This window comes from Gopherus evgoodei, chromosome 6 (genome assembly GCF_007399415.2).
Source record: "Gopherus evgoodei ecotype Sinaloan lineage chromosome 6, rGopEvg1_v1.p, whole genome shotgun sequence".
Taxonomy (NCBI): domain Eukaryota; kingdom Metazoa; phylum Chordata; order Testudines; family Testudinidae; genus Gopherus; species Gopherus evgoodei.
Window position 1 is genome coordinate 37,945,960 of NC_044327.1, and position 14,342 is coordinate 37,960,301.

The 14,342-nt window shown below is 40.2% G+C and overlaps 1 protein-coding gene across 1 annotated transcript in view; it reads right to left on the minus strand.

The window, feature by feature from the left end:
• The window catches only part of RORB (RAR related orphan receptor B), a 191,459-nt gene that overhangs the window by 45,255 nt on the left and 131,862 nt on the right, over window positions 1–14,342 (minus strand). Inside the window, exons 3-4 of the mRNA XM_030567863.1 lie at window positions 12,170–12,311; window positions 8,305–8,706 (exon numbers count right to left, since the gene is read on the minus strand). Of these exons, the coding sequence (XP_030423723.1) occupies window positions 8,305–8,706; window positions 12,170–12,311 (544 nt within the window). The remainder of the gene's footprint in view (window positions 1–8,304; window positions 8,707–12,169; window positions 12,312–14,342) is intronic.

Consider the following 14,342-nt stretch of genomic DNA (forward strand, 5'->3'; position numbering starts at 1 on the left):
TTCAATTCAAAGTGCTGCTGAAATCCCAATGGAATGTCAGCACACTGGGATAGACCCAGCGCCAATTAAAGTCAATGGAAGCTTTTCCATTGATATGAAGGGGAGTTGGATTGGGCCCTTAAAATGCATCAGTGAAGGAGCCAAAGGCTTTTAAAAATTAATATCTTATATAAAAATGAGTAATTGTGTGCTAAATTGCTGGTTGTCAGCATGCTTTAATAATAAATAATAATAACTACACTTTACTGTATATAATCCTGTTTATCCAAGGACCTTCAACATCTTTAATACACTGAACTGAATCATGGTTGAAACCTTCAAGGTATTGAGCATTGTAGTTTCTGTGAGGCTACCTAAACCCTTAACTGGAAGTTATTTTGCCCCCTACCTCTACCAATATTTTGGTTTTCTTTTCTGTTAAACACCAGCCGAGGGTTTTTAACTTTAAATGTAACTTTTTATTTTTGCCATGTTGCAGACCTTGCTTTGCTTTTGATTTCTGGTTGAAGGCAGGGTCAGAGCCAGCCCTACATTTTGCAGAGGCCTGTGTTAAATAAAACATGCACTCCTCCTTCACTGCACACTACAGAGTGGCTACAGGTGTTCAAGCATATTAGTTCATTCATAATGGTGCAGGCTAAGGGGATAATATCAGGCCAGATGATGTCAACATTGTTCACTATTTCACAGTTGCTTATTGTAGTCGAAATTTCTAGATAGACAAGGCTGGCAAGTTCAGCTTAAGTAGATTACCACCACTTCCCGCCCCCTGTTAAGAGCTGATGTAAAGACCTACCAGAGGAAGCCATTTGTGATGCACAACAACATTTTTATTGGCCCTATAAAACTCAGGAACTTTGCTATGCAGTCGGGAGTGACATCTATGTATGTATAGATACAGATACTCCTGTAACACTCTCTACAGTTGAATCCCTGAATAGGTTTCCTCTCCCTACCAACAGATATAATAATAAATTGTTATCCTTCTGTGGATTTTACAGGAACTATGGGGATGGAGCTTGATCCTTTCCCTCAAAATAATATTAAATGACTATCAACTTTCCCATTCATCTTCCATAGCAGGCAGTTGTCTTGTATCGGACCCCAGTCTTGACAAGAGATTTGCCAATGTAGGTGTGGTATTAGGAACTGTACCTTAAAATATTTAGTATCCCAGACAGAAAGTGTGGGAGAGGGGCAGTGCAGAAGACCATGTTGTTATACAGAGGCAGTTCAAATTGTGTCACTGAATAAAGTGGATTTCGTTCAAACCTCTTGGACCCAGAGTCAATACTGAACACCACAGTGGAATCCCCTGCAATCAAAGGGACTCCATGTTGCCTACACTGGTGGCTCTCTTTTGCAGAATCAGGCCTTATAAAATGAGAGAAGTGATTTAGCTGATCATAACTAGAGCAGTGTTAAATTCAGTGGGGTCATCAAATCCTTGTTCTGCTGCAGTCCACACAGACTTTTATCTCATGAATTTCACTATGAATTTCAGGTTTGAAACCCCAAAATCAAAAGGTAAATTCTGTCAAATCAGCCAAATTTCATCTGCTTTGTTCTAATGGTTCATGATTCTTGGCGAACAGTTTCCATCACTCTTCAAAAAGAAAAAAAAAAAAAGAAAAAAGGGACCAGATCCTAAGCTGGTGCAAAGCTGAGGAACTGCCCCTATATATTTATTTTGTTTTTAAAACAAATTGTGAGCAGTCTTTTTTTATTTTGCTAAGTAATAGGAATTAGGATATTGGAACATATTTCTTCCAATAAATAGCTTTTCCAGTTATCAAATGCCTTAGTTTTGCATCTATGTTTAATTACCCACAAAGTCTGTTTATTGCTTCATATACTTTATCACGAACATTATTTCTTAGCTAGCAAAAAGACTTCCCAGTTTTGCTTCTATGCCCTGGGTACTGCATTTGATTATATCTATATCCCGTATTTAATAGAGGACAGTCATTTTACTCTCTTACCAAATACTGTGACCAGATCATGTACAGTTATACAGGGAACTATTCAACTCCTTGAATAAATGCATTCTGTTTCTAAATACAATGTGGGAGCCTGGACTTCAACTACTATTTGTTGATTTGTCCTCCTACAGACCTATTTGCTGTTACAATATTTAGGAACACGAATTGCATACAGTACTTGAGTACATAAATTAGCCCATAAAAAAGCCTCATGTTGCCTTGGCATGATCGTATCATGTTTTTTTTTAAATATCTATTGGGTATCAGTATTGAACTTCAAAATGAAGAGATGAATATGACATTAACATTTCTACATTTTCATTACTGATATTAATAGCTGTGAACTTAGATTCAGAACATACTGAAGACTTTTTTTAAAGGTCTAAAAATAACATGTTTTTTAAAGAACAAATCATGCCAGGCAAACCTGACTTATTTTTTCTAGGAATTACAAAATTAGTACATGAAGAAGGGACCATCAACAATGTGTAAAGCATTTGATAGGGCACCTCATGACATCTTATTTATAAAATTAAATCAAATAGGCTTTTAAGTGAACATCGTGACATGGACTGCAAACTGGCTGATGGGCCACGAACAAAATAATGCTCAAAGGTAATTTATTCAGTTGCAGCAAGTTGTTTAGTGGGGTGCAGTAGGGATCACTGTTAGGTCTAGTCCTACAAATATTGAACATCTCTAATCATCTGGAAGAGAGGGTTCACCACATGTTATTGAAATGATCAAATGATTCTAAATTGTAAGGAAGTGCAAATGTAAGTGAGGAGAGAGACAATTTAAAGTGACCAAAAGAGGTTAAAAGTATGGCTACAGAAAAAGGAGATTCAGCCTTGGAAATATGCAAGCTAGTATATCTTGGGAAGCTAGCCCCAAGAGAAAAATTTGATGTTGGGAGAAAAGAACAAAGCTCTAATATCAAGGGGTTAGAGTAGAGCAGCAAAATCGAGGTTAGTGGGCATATAAAGAGGAAGCAAAAAAAGCCACAGTGATTCTGGATTGTTTCTGCAGAGCCAACATGTCCCAAACCATGGAGCCATTTGTGTATCTCCATTTCTCCATATGATTCTGATGAGAATAAACTTGCAATCAGTTTTGGATATCTCCGTACCAGAGAGATGTAAAGCAATTTACGGGAGTTGAATAAAATACAGCAACATGTATTTTGGCTGCAGAGTTTGAGAGCTTGATTCTTGAGGTAAGATTAATAGAGCGGTTATAGTACCAACTGGCTAAGTGACAACTAAGAAGCAGCAAGACAACCAACTATAAGTATTTTAAGAATATAAACAGCAGAGAAAAATTTAATCTCAAAAACTTCCTAACTATGAGATTGGCTGGAATGTCTCCAAAGATTAGTAGTAGAATTAATGGAACATTAATGTCACTTGGGACAGTTACAGCAAGACTGAGTAAATCACTAGAAAATATACTATAGGAAGCAATCTTCACTGGCATGGTATCAACTTAATACTTCCTTTCCATCTCTATTTTCTATTATTCTCTATCATTTTCACATAATAGAGGCCATAACTCAAGGAAAGCACTTCTACTCACACACCAGTTAAATACGTACTTAAATGTAAGCCCAGGCTTCAGTTTCATTGAAGACAACAGGACATAATCACATGCTAAACATTAAGCATAGGCTTAAGAGGTATCCAGAATGAGGGGAGGGAGGACTTAAGCGTGTGCTTCAGTGTTTTCATATATTGGGGCCATGGACTGCAGAGCAGTTTTCCAAACTTTCCAGCAATACAGCATTAGCACATCTTTTCTATTTTGCTGAAACATACCTCTTTACTAAAGAGTGAGCTAAGTAGTCAGAATTATTTATATATAACTTGGAAGTTAACATAAGGACAGAAGAGCTGAAAAATATGTTGATTTCTTATTTATACTAAGCTACATACAGTCATTGTACTGAACAGTTCATTCCCTTGTGAATAATAGTACTGGTTCCCACAGTTAAAGACACAGGGAACATCTCCCAAACTAACAGGATCTTTCAGAATGGAAGGAAATTGATGTCAATGGAGATTCAGTAGAACCTCTGGGTTCCAAACACCAGGGTTATGAACTGACCGGTCAACCACACACCTCATTTGGAACCAGAAATACACAGTCAGCAGAGCAGCAGCAGAGACAAAAAAACCAGCAGCAGAGACCAAAAAAAGAAGCAAATATAGTACAGTACTGTGCTATACGTAAACTGCTAACATAACAAAAGGATCGTTTAAAAAAAAGATTTCACAAGGTAAGGAAATTGTTTTTGTGCTTGTTTCATTTAAATTTAGATAGTTAAAAGCAGCATTTTTCTTCTCACAGTAAAGTTTCAAAGCTGCATTAAGTCAATGTTCAGTTGCAAAGTTACAACTATTTCAGAGTTCCAAACAACCTCCATTCCCGAGGAGTTTGTAACTCTGAGGTTCTACTGTCTGCCAACTGACACTAGTTGAAGATCTGATCTTAAGGGTGTCCACAGTAGTTTTCATTCATTAAAAAAAAAAAAATAGAACTTGGGTAAAATTTTCCAAAGGCCCTAGGTCCATTTTTCAAAAGTAACTTAGACATTTAGGCAGGTAAGTCTCACAAAGGGCTAGATCCATAACGGAAACTTAGGCTCCATATTGCAATACCTAATGTTTAGAATTCTGCCATCTGCTGAAATTGTTAGCTGTAACTTAATCACTGGGTCAGAGAGAAGGTGAGAATGACTCTATAGACAAGTGGTTAGCACACTGTCCTGGGAGACCTGGGTTCTAGACCCTGTTCCACCAACTATTTAAGTAGTTCATAAAAAGTGCAACACCTTCAACAGGAGAGATGTGCTTCAGTGTTTTCCTGTTTTGGGACCATGGACTGCAGGACAGTGTGAGAGAGTCTGAGAGAGACCCACCCCAGAATACCATATAGCCCAGCAGTTAGAGTACTCACCTTCTTCCTTTCTGTTTGTGTGGAGCCTGATCTGGTAGGCATGCTCTACGATGGCCTCTGAGAATGCCTACAGATTTGCTCCCACAGGCGAGATAGGTTAGGGAATTTTTAGCTTGAGGATCCTGCTGGAGCTTAGGTAGCATCAGGATTTAGGCAGGATTTAGTGCATGTCCACTGGCAGAAACGTAGGCACACTGCGGACTTTACCAGTGAGAACATAGCAACCTACGGAATTTAGGTGCCTACAGGGTTAGACGGCAGCTGAGCAGAGGTTTTGAGGATCTAAATTTTGGACTTAAGTGCCTAAATTCCTTTGTGGCTGTAGCCAAAAACCTTTGCTTGGTCCTACTTTCCCTACCCAAATTTGGAGCTAGTATAAGGCTGCTGAACCACCAAACGATTTTCAGTTTCACTAAGGGGAGAGCGTGAGAATTCTTCCTGTGCTGAGTTCCACTCTCCTCTGATAAACCTTCACACTCCTCAGCCTTGTCCCATACTCAGGAAGCTAAAGTTACCCTGAATATAAGAGGGAAATGTAGGGAAGGGAAAGGAAAGGGCGAGTGCCAACTCAGTGCTCACTCAATTGTCTTATTCCAGTGTGTTGAAGAGGCAGTTGTCTGATGTGCTCACCTCTGGTATGATCAGAGGGAGTGGAAGAGCAAGGTGAGCCCAGCCCAGTTCTTTGCTAGGAAAGCAAGGAAAGAATGAAGATTTAGGCAGGGATATTGTCTTATCTGAGTGACCCTGAAGAATGAGAGAGTTTGGGCCTGATCTAAAACCAACTGAAGTAAATGGAAAGACTCCCACTGACTTCATTGTCTCTGGGTCAGGCCCACAGAGAGCCCAAGAAGCAGTGAGGCAGCACCTCATCATCCTCACCCAATCAATCTATTGCAGTGTTGCTGTTGGCACACCACAGACGCAATTGGTGCCCTGGTGCAGGTGAGTATTGGCACACAGTTTTTTAGATAAACAAGTAGCAATTAGGCTGATGGTACAAATTACAGCAGCATCTTCACTCTCATTACAAAGTCCCTCCCTGCACAAGATACTTCAGGGGCACAAGTGCTGGTATCTATTAGACTTGACTTTTCTCCTCTGTTCCCACCCCAGACATCTTTAGGCACAAATTGGAAATGTGACTCTTCAAAAGCATATAGACACGTTTTCACAAGCCAAGATGCACATACAAAACATTCAGTGTGTGCAAAGAGCTCAAAGATTTGGTTTTGTGAGAGTGAACCTATTTTAGCTTATTTTTTTTACTGATGTTATAGATCAGTGGTTCTCAACTGTGGGTCTGTGAGCCATTTCAGGGGCGCCACAGGGCCCTGCAGCTGAAGACCGAAGCACTGAGCCCCAATGCTCTTTGCAGGGCTAAAGCCAAGAGCTGTGGGGCTGAAACCCCCATGGGATTGAAGTCCCCCATGGGATTGAAGCCCAGAGCCATGGGACTGAAGCCAGGAGCCCTGGTGCCACCCTGCAGGGCTAAAGCCTCAAGTCCAAGGGTGGAGTTGGGAAGGCATAAGGGGCATTGCTCCCTGCGCGCACACACACACACACTGCAGTGCCTTACCCAGAGTGGGGCAGTCCTGGGGGCAACTCCACACCTTCCCCCACCTCCTTCTTTCCCTCAGTCCCTGCGGAGATGCCTGCCCCCTGGCCAGGTCAGAGGTGGGAAGTTGGAGCCAGGCACTAGGGGCAGCTGCTGCTTTGACTGCTGCCATGAATAGGGCAGCCACAGAGTTCTCCTATCTCCTGCTGCTGCTACTGGTGGTGACCAGGACTGTGGCTGCTCCTCAGGTCATAGAGCCTTTTTACTGCTGGAGCAGGTGGTATGGGCCACCCAAGTGGGTCACCTGACTCCTGGGCAGCAGATTCCTCAGGAAGCAGTGACCACAAGGTGGAGGGCCCTCCTGGGCTCCCAATATACAGCCCCAAGCTACCTCCCTATCCATTCACAGCCCCTTGTTACCCCTCTTCCCTGCATCGAGCTACACCCCTCTCTCCTCATAGACCCTAGATACCCCCTCCCTGCACCCTGAGCTATCTCCCTGCCTGCACACAGCCCTTAGATACTCCCTGCCTACACCCTGAGCTACCTCCCCTGCCTGCACAGAGCCCCTAGATATTCCCTGCCTGCACTTTGAGCTGTTTTCAAACTGAGCTGAGCCCCACTCTACATTTGATTTATAAGTTTTGGGTGCAGCTTCCCCCCACCCCCCAGACAGGCTGGATGGACTGCTGAGGTGAGTCAGGGGGTGGAGGTGGTGATCCTTCCCTGGGCCATGCTGTGCAAAGCTGGCCAGAGCCCTGCTCCTGCCAAATAGAAGTCAAACTACACCCATGCCTGAGGACACTCCCCCACACCCCTTCCCTGGAGGTTTTATAGCATATGGGGGGGGGGGGCTCATAGAAAAAGGTTGAGAACCTCTGTTATAGATTACCCTTTTCCTCTTGTTTTTTAATTAAACCCAATTAGAGAGGTGTTACCCTATAATTTTATTCTAAACCACAACTGACTCAGCATTCATCACTTGTTGAGGTGGGAAGCTCTTAATTAGTAAGCCAGCCTCTTTTTCTTTTTTCTTTTTCTTTTCTTAGAATAGAATACAGTGCTCTTGGCTGAGTGTGTACAGGTGAGAGCTTGAGACATTTTATTTAGTTAGAAACCCTCCCTAGAGTGTGACCAAAAGAACATTATTGTTCACCCAAACCCAGCCTTTTTTGCTGTCTGAAACACCTGGCAGAAGGCTTGCACTATCATTTGCACTGGCAGCTAAAGGAAAACTTGAGTAAGATGTATGTCCAAAACATCCAGAGAGTTAATCAGAAGAATACAAATCACAGCCTATTTCGGGCCAGATCCTCATCTCAGTTACACTGCTTTAAATCAAGAGATCAGTGAAATTACTTCAAATGTACATCTGTGTAACTGAGATCAGAATCTGGTGCTCATTTTAATAAACACAATAGAATGAACCACGTTAGAGACTCTTTGTTTTGACAAGAATATGTATAGCTGTCAGAAAAGATCATTAAACCCTTCTGGTAATGAGCTCATTTGAAACAAGCTCCCTATTAGTAATTATCACTTGGTTTTGATTGATTCATCAGTTGCTTTCGGTGTTCCAGTTTCATAAACAGTTCATGAATTGCTGAGTTAAGAAATGTAATCATTATTTTAGAATTTAGTAAACTCAGTCAACAACAAAAAAAACCCAGCCAGCCAGCCCTGTTTCAGGACCAGTCCGTTCTAAATGAATTGGCTGTGTACCAAAGCCCTTATAGCTGGACTGCAATTTATTCAACAATGAAGAAAGTCAAATGGAACAGGGAATGCTTGAGAAGTGAAATTTTTTCTTACCTATTTCAGTCATGGTAATCCCCGGAGCTAATTGCCCATTGTTGAAAGAGCTATAGGTAAACAAGTTTGGTACAGAAGTGAGGTCATAGATAGGTTCCTGCTTTATCTGTTTGATTCCAGTCATGTCTAACCCAGACTGATCTGGAGAGGGCTGGGCAGAATCCACATTATAATAACCCTCGGACTTTGGCACGTCAATGACATGCCCATTCGAGTAAGTGCCACCAGTTTCGTTGTTTAGGTTGCTCAGGCCGTTACTGATGCTGCTGCTGTATACTCTGGCAAGGGCTTCTGCCTCACCACTCTGCTGCTGCCGTTGTTCCTGTAATCGCTGCTGGTGCTTCTGCACTTCAGCATACAGGCTGTCCCTCTGCTTTTTGGACATTCTTCCAAATTTCACAGCTGAAAAGCAAACCATAACAGAAACCATTGCTCTCTTTTCTTAAATCATTTTCCTATTTACATCACTTTTGCCCTGTCTTTCCTCCGGGGAAATCAGAAATGTTACAGAGCTGCAGATTACACACGTTTTATGAAAGCTGAAGCATTATGTTCTTGGATTTGCAAGGTACCCACATTGCTCCATTTTGACAGACAGGGTCTCAATCAAGCAACATACTCCTCTGCTGTGAATGTTAAAAAAAGACCTAGAATCTTTCTCTTGCCTTTCTGTGTTCGCAACACAACAACCCAGAGGTATATAAAACTTACAACCCTTAGATTTGTTTCCCATGTGATTTATCAACTTGCTCCCAAACCTTTAAACTATGCACTAACTGATTAGTACCTTCTGATGAAAGCAAATCCTAAAGCCCCATTATTGCAACCTTGCAAGGGGCTGTTATCGTCACACTCCTATTTTAAAAAAAAACAAACAGCATTACCGGTTAGAGTTAGGACCTGCAGGGAAATGACAGACTTGAAGGTAAGCAGCATAAATGAATGGCACATCTGCCATAAAGGCAAGACTTATGGATTTACACAATCATATTTTACTTAATCTCCATATGTAAAATCTGTAAATTCTTCACTGATGACAAATGAAGGAAATAGTGTTTCTTTTAGAGTAAGTCACCATCAGAATGGAAACTGGATTCTCCAGCACTTGAAATCTTTAGAGACTCATGTCTTCCTAAAATATATGCTCTGATTCAAGCATGAGTTATTAGGCTTGATGCAAGAGTTACTGGCTGAAATTCTATGCCCTGTGTTATACAGGAGGTCAGTCTACATGATATTAATGGTCCTTTCTGGCCTTAAAATCTATTAAATATTTTCAAGTAGATCTGGGAAACCTCAGCCCAAAGATGGTAAATAAGCTTTTAGGTCACTCAGTTGGGAGAATATCTAGAGGGGATCAAGGATGGAGCTCTGAGGGTTATCAATAAAAAGCACAAGAGAGGGACACTTGGACATTCCTTTTTGGGAATATAATTATAGAATGATTATTAGCCAAGATGAGCAGGGATGGTGCCCCTAGCCTCTGTTTGCCAGAAGCTAGGAATGAGCAACAGGGGACCAATAACTTGATGATCACCTGTTCTGTTCACTCCCTCTGGGGCACCTGGCATTGGCCACTGTTGGAAGACAGGATACTGGGCTAGGTAGACCTTTGGTCTGACCCAGTATGGCCATCCTTAATGAAGCATCAAATACGCCTTTAATGTGGTATGAGGACAAGTGTTTTCTAAAGCCACTGAATTACTTTAGATCCTTCTACATATTGTGCTAAATTCAATAGCACAAAGATGAGCCTGATTCTCCTTTACACTAGGACACTTTATACTTCTATTTATATACACTGTCAGGCCCCTTTACGATAGTCAGATCCCGTAAGTCTGTGTGAATGTGAGTGTAACTTGCAGGCTGAGGGAGCAGAAAGATGTGCAAAAAAGAGAGGAAAAGCACCAAAGAAAACAAGGTGCAGGAAGGTATATCAGATAACAGCCCCATCAGTTTCTCACTCCCTTTTAGGGATTGCTTTCCTGCTGTGGTCCTGCCTTTCCATCCCCATAGCACATAAAATATAACACTTTACACCATCATTTGCATGACCTATGGATCCTGCCCATCATGCACTTCTCGCTCTTATTTTAACCACACCAGATGAGAGCAGGGAGGGCCAATCCACAAGGACTTTATGTTGAAAAATGCAACTACATATTTTCTTTAATTTCAAGGCCTCAGTAATAGAAACAAACACCCACTGTTTATGCTCATTATATTTTCATTAATTGGACTCTCCAGCTGCTGTCAATTAGCATCCTGCCTCTGCATGATAGAAATGAGTCTGTTATTAGACAGAGTTAAAATTCACATATGATTTCTTTGTAACTACGAAAAAAATCAATAAAGGCAAGACTGTTTATGCGAGTGTTTATACTCATAGAGGTTAGAGGAAAGCAGCACTGGGAGATGAAACCCCTCTCTTCATCTACACCAATGAAAACTCAGGGCCACTGAAACTCTGCTTTACACGTGAGGGACAGAGCACTAGCAGCCAAACACAAATGTCCCGTGATACCTTAAAGCCCTCAACTGCAGTTAAGAGACACCACTTTTATGAGGAGACTATATGCTGATTAACTGCTGAAAGAGCACAGCTTTAATCTTCTTTGGGCAGAAATGAGAGGCTAAGAACCCGGTATGCTGCACACTAGATACCAAGCTGAATTCACTTAATGATGAGACTGTAGTACCCTTACTCATGTTGGATAGAACTTTGCACCGCAAACTGTCTCATTGTACCTATGGAGTATTGCAATCTGACCTTAAACTAATTTAAAATCTCTGAACCATCTAATGAACATAATTTCCCTGGTGATCTACAAAGCTCAGGGGAATTTGAAATATATTCAAATGGCACATTTTTATAACTGTCCAAGACAATTTTTTTGCCACTATATAGATAAGATAACCAAATTAAGATAATATGCCTACAAAATAGGAGACATTTTTGTTTTCTTTTTGATGATTTTAAAACTTCAGTATGGATTTGGGAGCAATCCAAATTAACAGTAGTAGTTAGGTCTGAAATAATGCAGACAGACTTTGCTCAAGCTTTCTTGCACAGCTCTGCCATTGCACCTCAATGCTAACCTGCAACACAACTCTTATTCTAGTCCCAGGTAATTTTTATTCTCAATTTGTCAATCATGCTGGCTTGTGTTGCAGTTTGGGAATTGATTAAGAGGACTAACAGTAAGGACTAAGAAGAGACCACTAGCACTAAAATATATAGTTTGCTCTGTACAGCCTCACCCAGAAGTTTCAACTGGATACAATAATCTTCTTCATTTTTGTTTTAAGCAGTTGTGTAGCTCTCTTGTTCACTGCTAAACAGCAGAAGGTTGCACCAAGTCATTCCTTCATAATGTAATGTAATTTTTATTGAAGTGCTTTCAGATCCTTTAGCATAAAAATTGCTCTAAGCATGCATATTTCCTTTTTAACTGCATATTTTATTTATTATACATCTCAGGCCCTCAAACATTTTTAAGCATGGGGAGTCTTAATACATCAATATTTAATATTATTAATATAAAATGTTATTATCTGATCCAGCATACGAAACCCTCTCTACGAGGGGAGGACCTTTTTTCTTTTAATCAGAATGCCACATTTCTCTCTCTCTAACATTTTCTTTTAATCTAATGTTGCTCTCTATTTTGTTATTCTCCTACCCCATGAAAAAATACGCCTAAGTTTAAGAAATGGCAAAGATCTATGTTTTACTGTGAACGTGTTACAGAGCACTTGGGTTTTCTTCTTTATTTCCAGAAATCTGTTGGGGGGTTAAGTAGTCAGCAGCAATGAAGAACGGTTTCAAAGGGTTTATCTTTGAAGTAGGAAGCTAACTCCTTACCGTCTCTAGACATTCCTAGGGCAAGACACTTCTGCAGTCGGCAGTGTTGGCAACGATTTCTGTTGGTTCTGTCAATTAAACAGTTTCTCTGCCTGGGGCAGGAGTAAGAGGCATTGTTCTGCTGACTCCTTCTAAAGAAACCCTAGAGAGAGAAAGAGTGTGAAAGAGAGAGAGAGAGAGAATTACTATATATAGAAAGATAGATAGATATAGTGGCATGCCACTGCAATAAACTCTAATTCAGTGAAATTTTGTTTATGATATAACTTTGTAAATGCTTTAGCCAGAAATAGTGAAATAAAATAATGTTCTCTCCTGATCTGAAAAACCTGTGCATTACTCTGTAAAATATAATATGAGGGTATGAGCATAACAAACAGGATAGAGTGATAAAATATAGTACCTCCTCAATATAAAATAAACACTGAACTTCATCAAATGCTCAGGGAGACTCTCACCAATATTTCTAACAAGGCGGCTTATTGCCATTTGCTCCAAATTCTTTTTTCGTTAAAGAAAAGGTACTGGTAATGTCTAACACTGACAATTTGTTGATTCATTGGCTACATGTGGTATCAGAAGTTGTAATATACTGTGTGATTCCCTAGGTTAACCTGGAGAAGCTTAAACTGATTTGGAGAGACAAGATACTCCACAAGAGAGAGGTAATTCAAATTGAAGCATCTAAAAGAGCCCTAGGATTTAATGACCTTACTAGCTAAAGTGCAAAGGAAAAAGAAACACTTTTAAACATCACCACCCTCCTTCAGGAAAAAAATCATGACAGTTCATATGTAAAAGAAATATAATATTGTCAGGTAAATAGAGAAAGTTAAAAATCCCAGTTTAGCTAGGGAATAGGCTAAAAAGTTTTAAAACTTTTAGTTATCCAGTCTCAGTAGGGTTTTTTGAGTGTTACTCTAGCCAGTTGTTTGGATTTATGACTGGGGACAAGAGTACTAGAACCCAAGAGCATGTCCTTACTTGGTCTTAGCCACTGAGAATGGCATCATCAGGCAGCATTACGGCAGAAGTGACAAGAAATGCCAGAGATGTCAAGAGGAATGGAGCCAGGAAGGGGAGATGAGAGAAGTAAAGCTACACTTGATGTTCTTCTCTCTTCTACAGAACAACAAAAGGTAAAGAGCACAGGAGGAGCAGGGAGCCCAAAGAGGGGGAAGAGAAACAAAGAAGAGAAGTTCATTGGAGAACCTAGCAGCTTTAGAAACAGGCAACTGCACACTTACATAGTGAGAAAGAGATGGAGGGGGAGTCTAGCAACTGCAGAAAGCCATGAAGGCAGATAGAAGGCAAAAAGTGCAGTTAGCATCTGTAGGAGGAAGACAGAGTAAGTAAAGTTAGGCAGTGGTGGCAGTGAGGTGGTTGAGTGTTGTTAGGGTGGTTTGTAGACTAAACCTGAACTGAATTAGCAAGCTAGGGATGGCTTCATTCAACAGATAGTCCAGTATTGTTTCAGTATAGGACTATGGATGACAGGAGCAAATCATGGCAATAATAACAGCTGTGGAGTCTGGAGAAATAATGGTGAAGAAACAATGTAACTGGATTGTACATGACTGGATTCACTCAGTAAAGACAATATTTGAAAACTTCACTCAAGTCCTAGTGCACTGAATGATGGCCAGAGGTGTCACTAGCACTGGACAACAGGTATTGAGTTTGAGTGCAGATACTGACATTCCCAGTCCATGAAGTGAAGTTTAAAAGTCCCATTTCATCTACCCTGCACTGGTTGTGTTAGTGGTTATAACCTATTTAAAATTTAATTTAAGATATGAATTTTGTATCTTTGGGAATGCAGTTGTCCTTTAGGGAAAGTACCAATGAAAAATTATAGAGCATTTATCTGATCCTGACTACCAAAGAATTTACTGAATCCATGGCTGTGGGATTAATTTAATTAATTAATTTAATTTAGCACTAATTATGTGACATTTCTTATGTATTTGCCATACTTTATTAGAAATTTCCTTTTTGGCATAAAAAGAGTTTTCTGCTTTAGATTTAAGTAATTCCAGCGTGAATAGGGAATTGAATGAATGGATTAATCAGATCAGGTCAATCTTATTTTTAAAGGTAAAAGTTATAAAAAATATATTTTTTTAGAATTGTAACTATTACATAGTCTAGAATATCATATTTTAGTGCTACA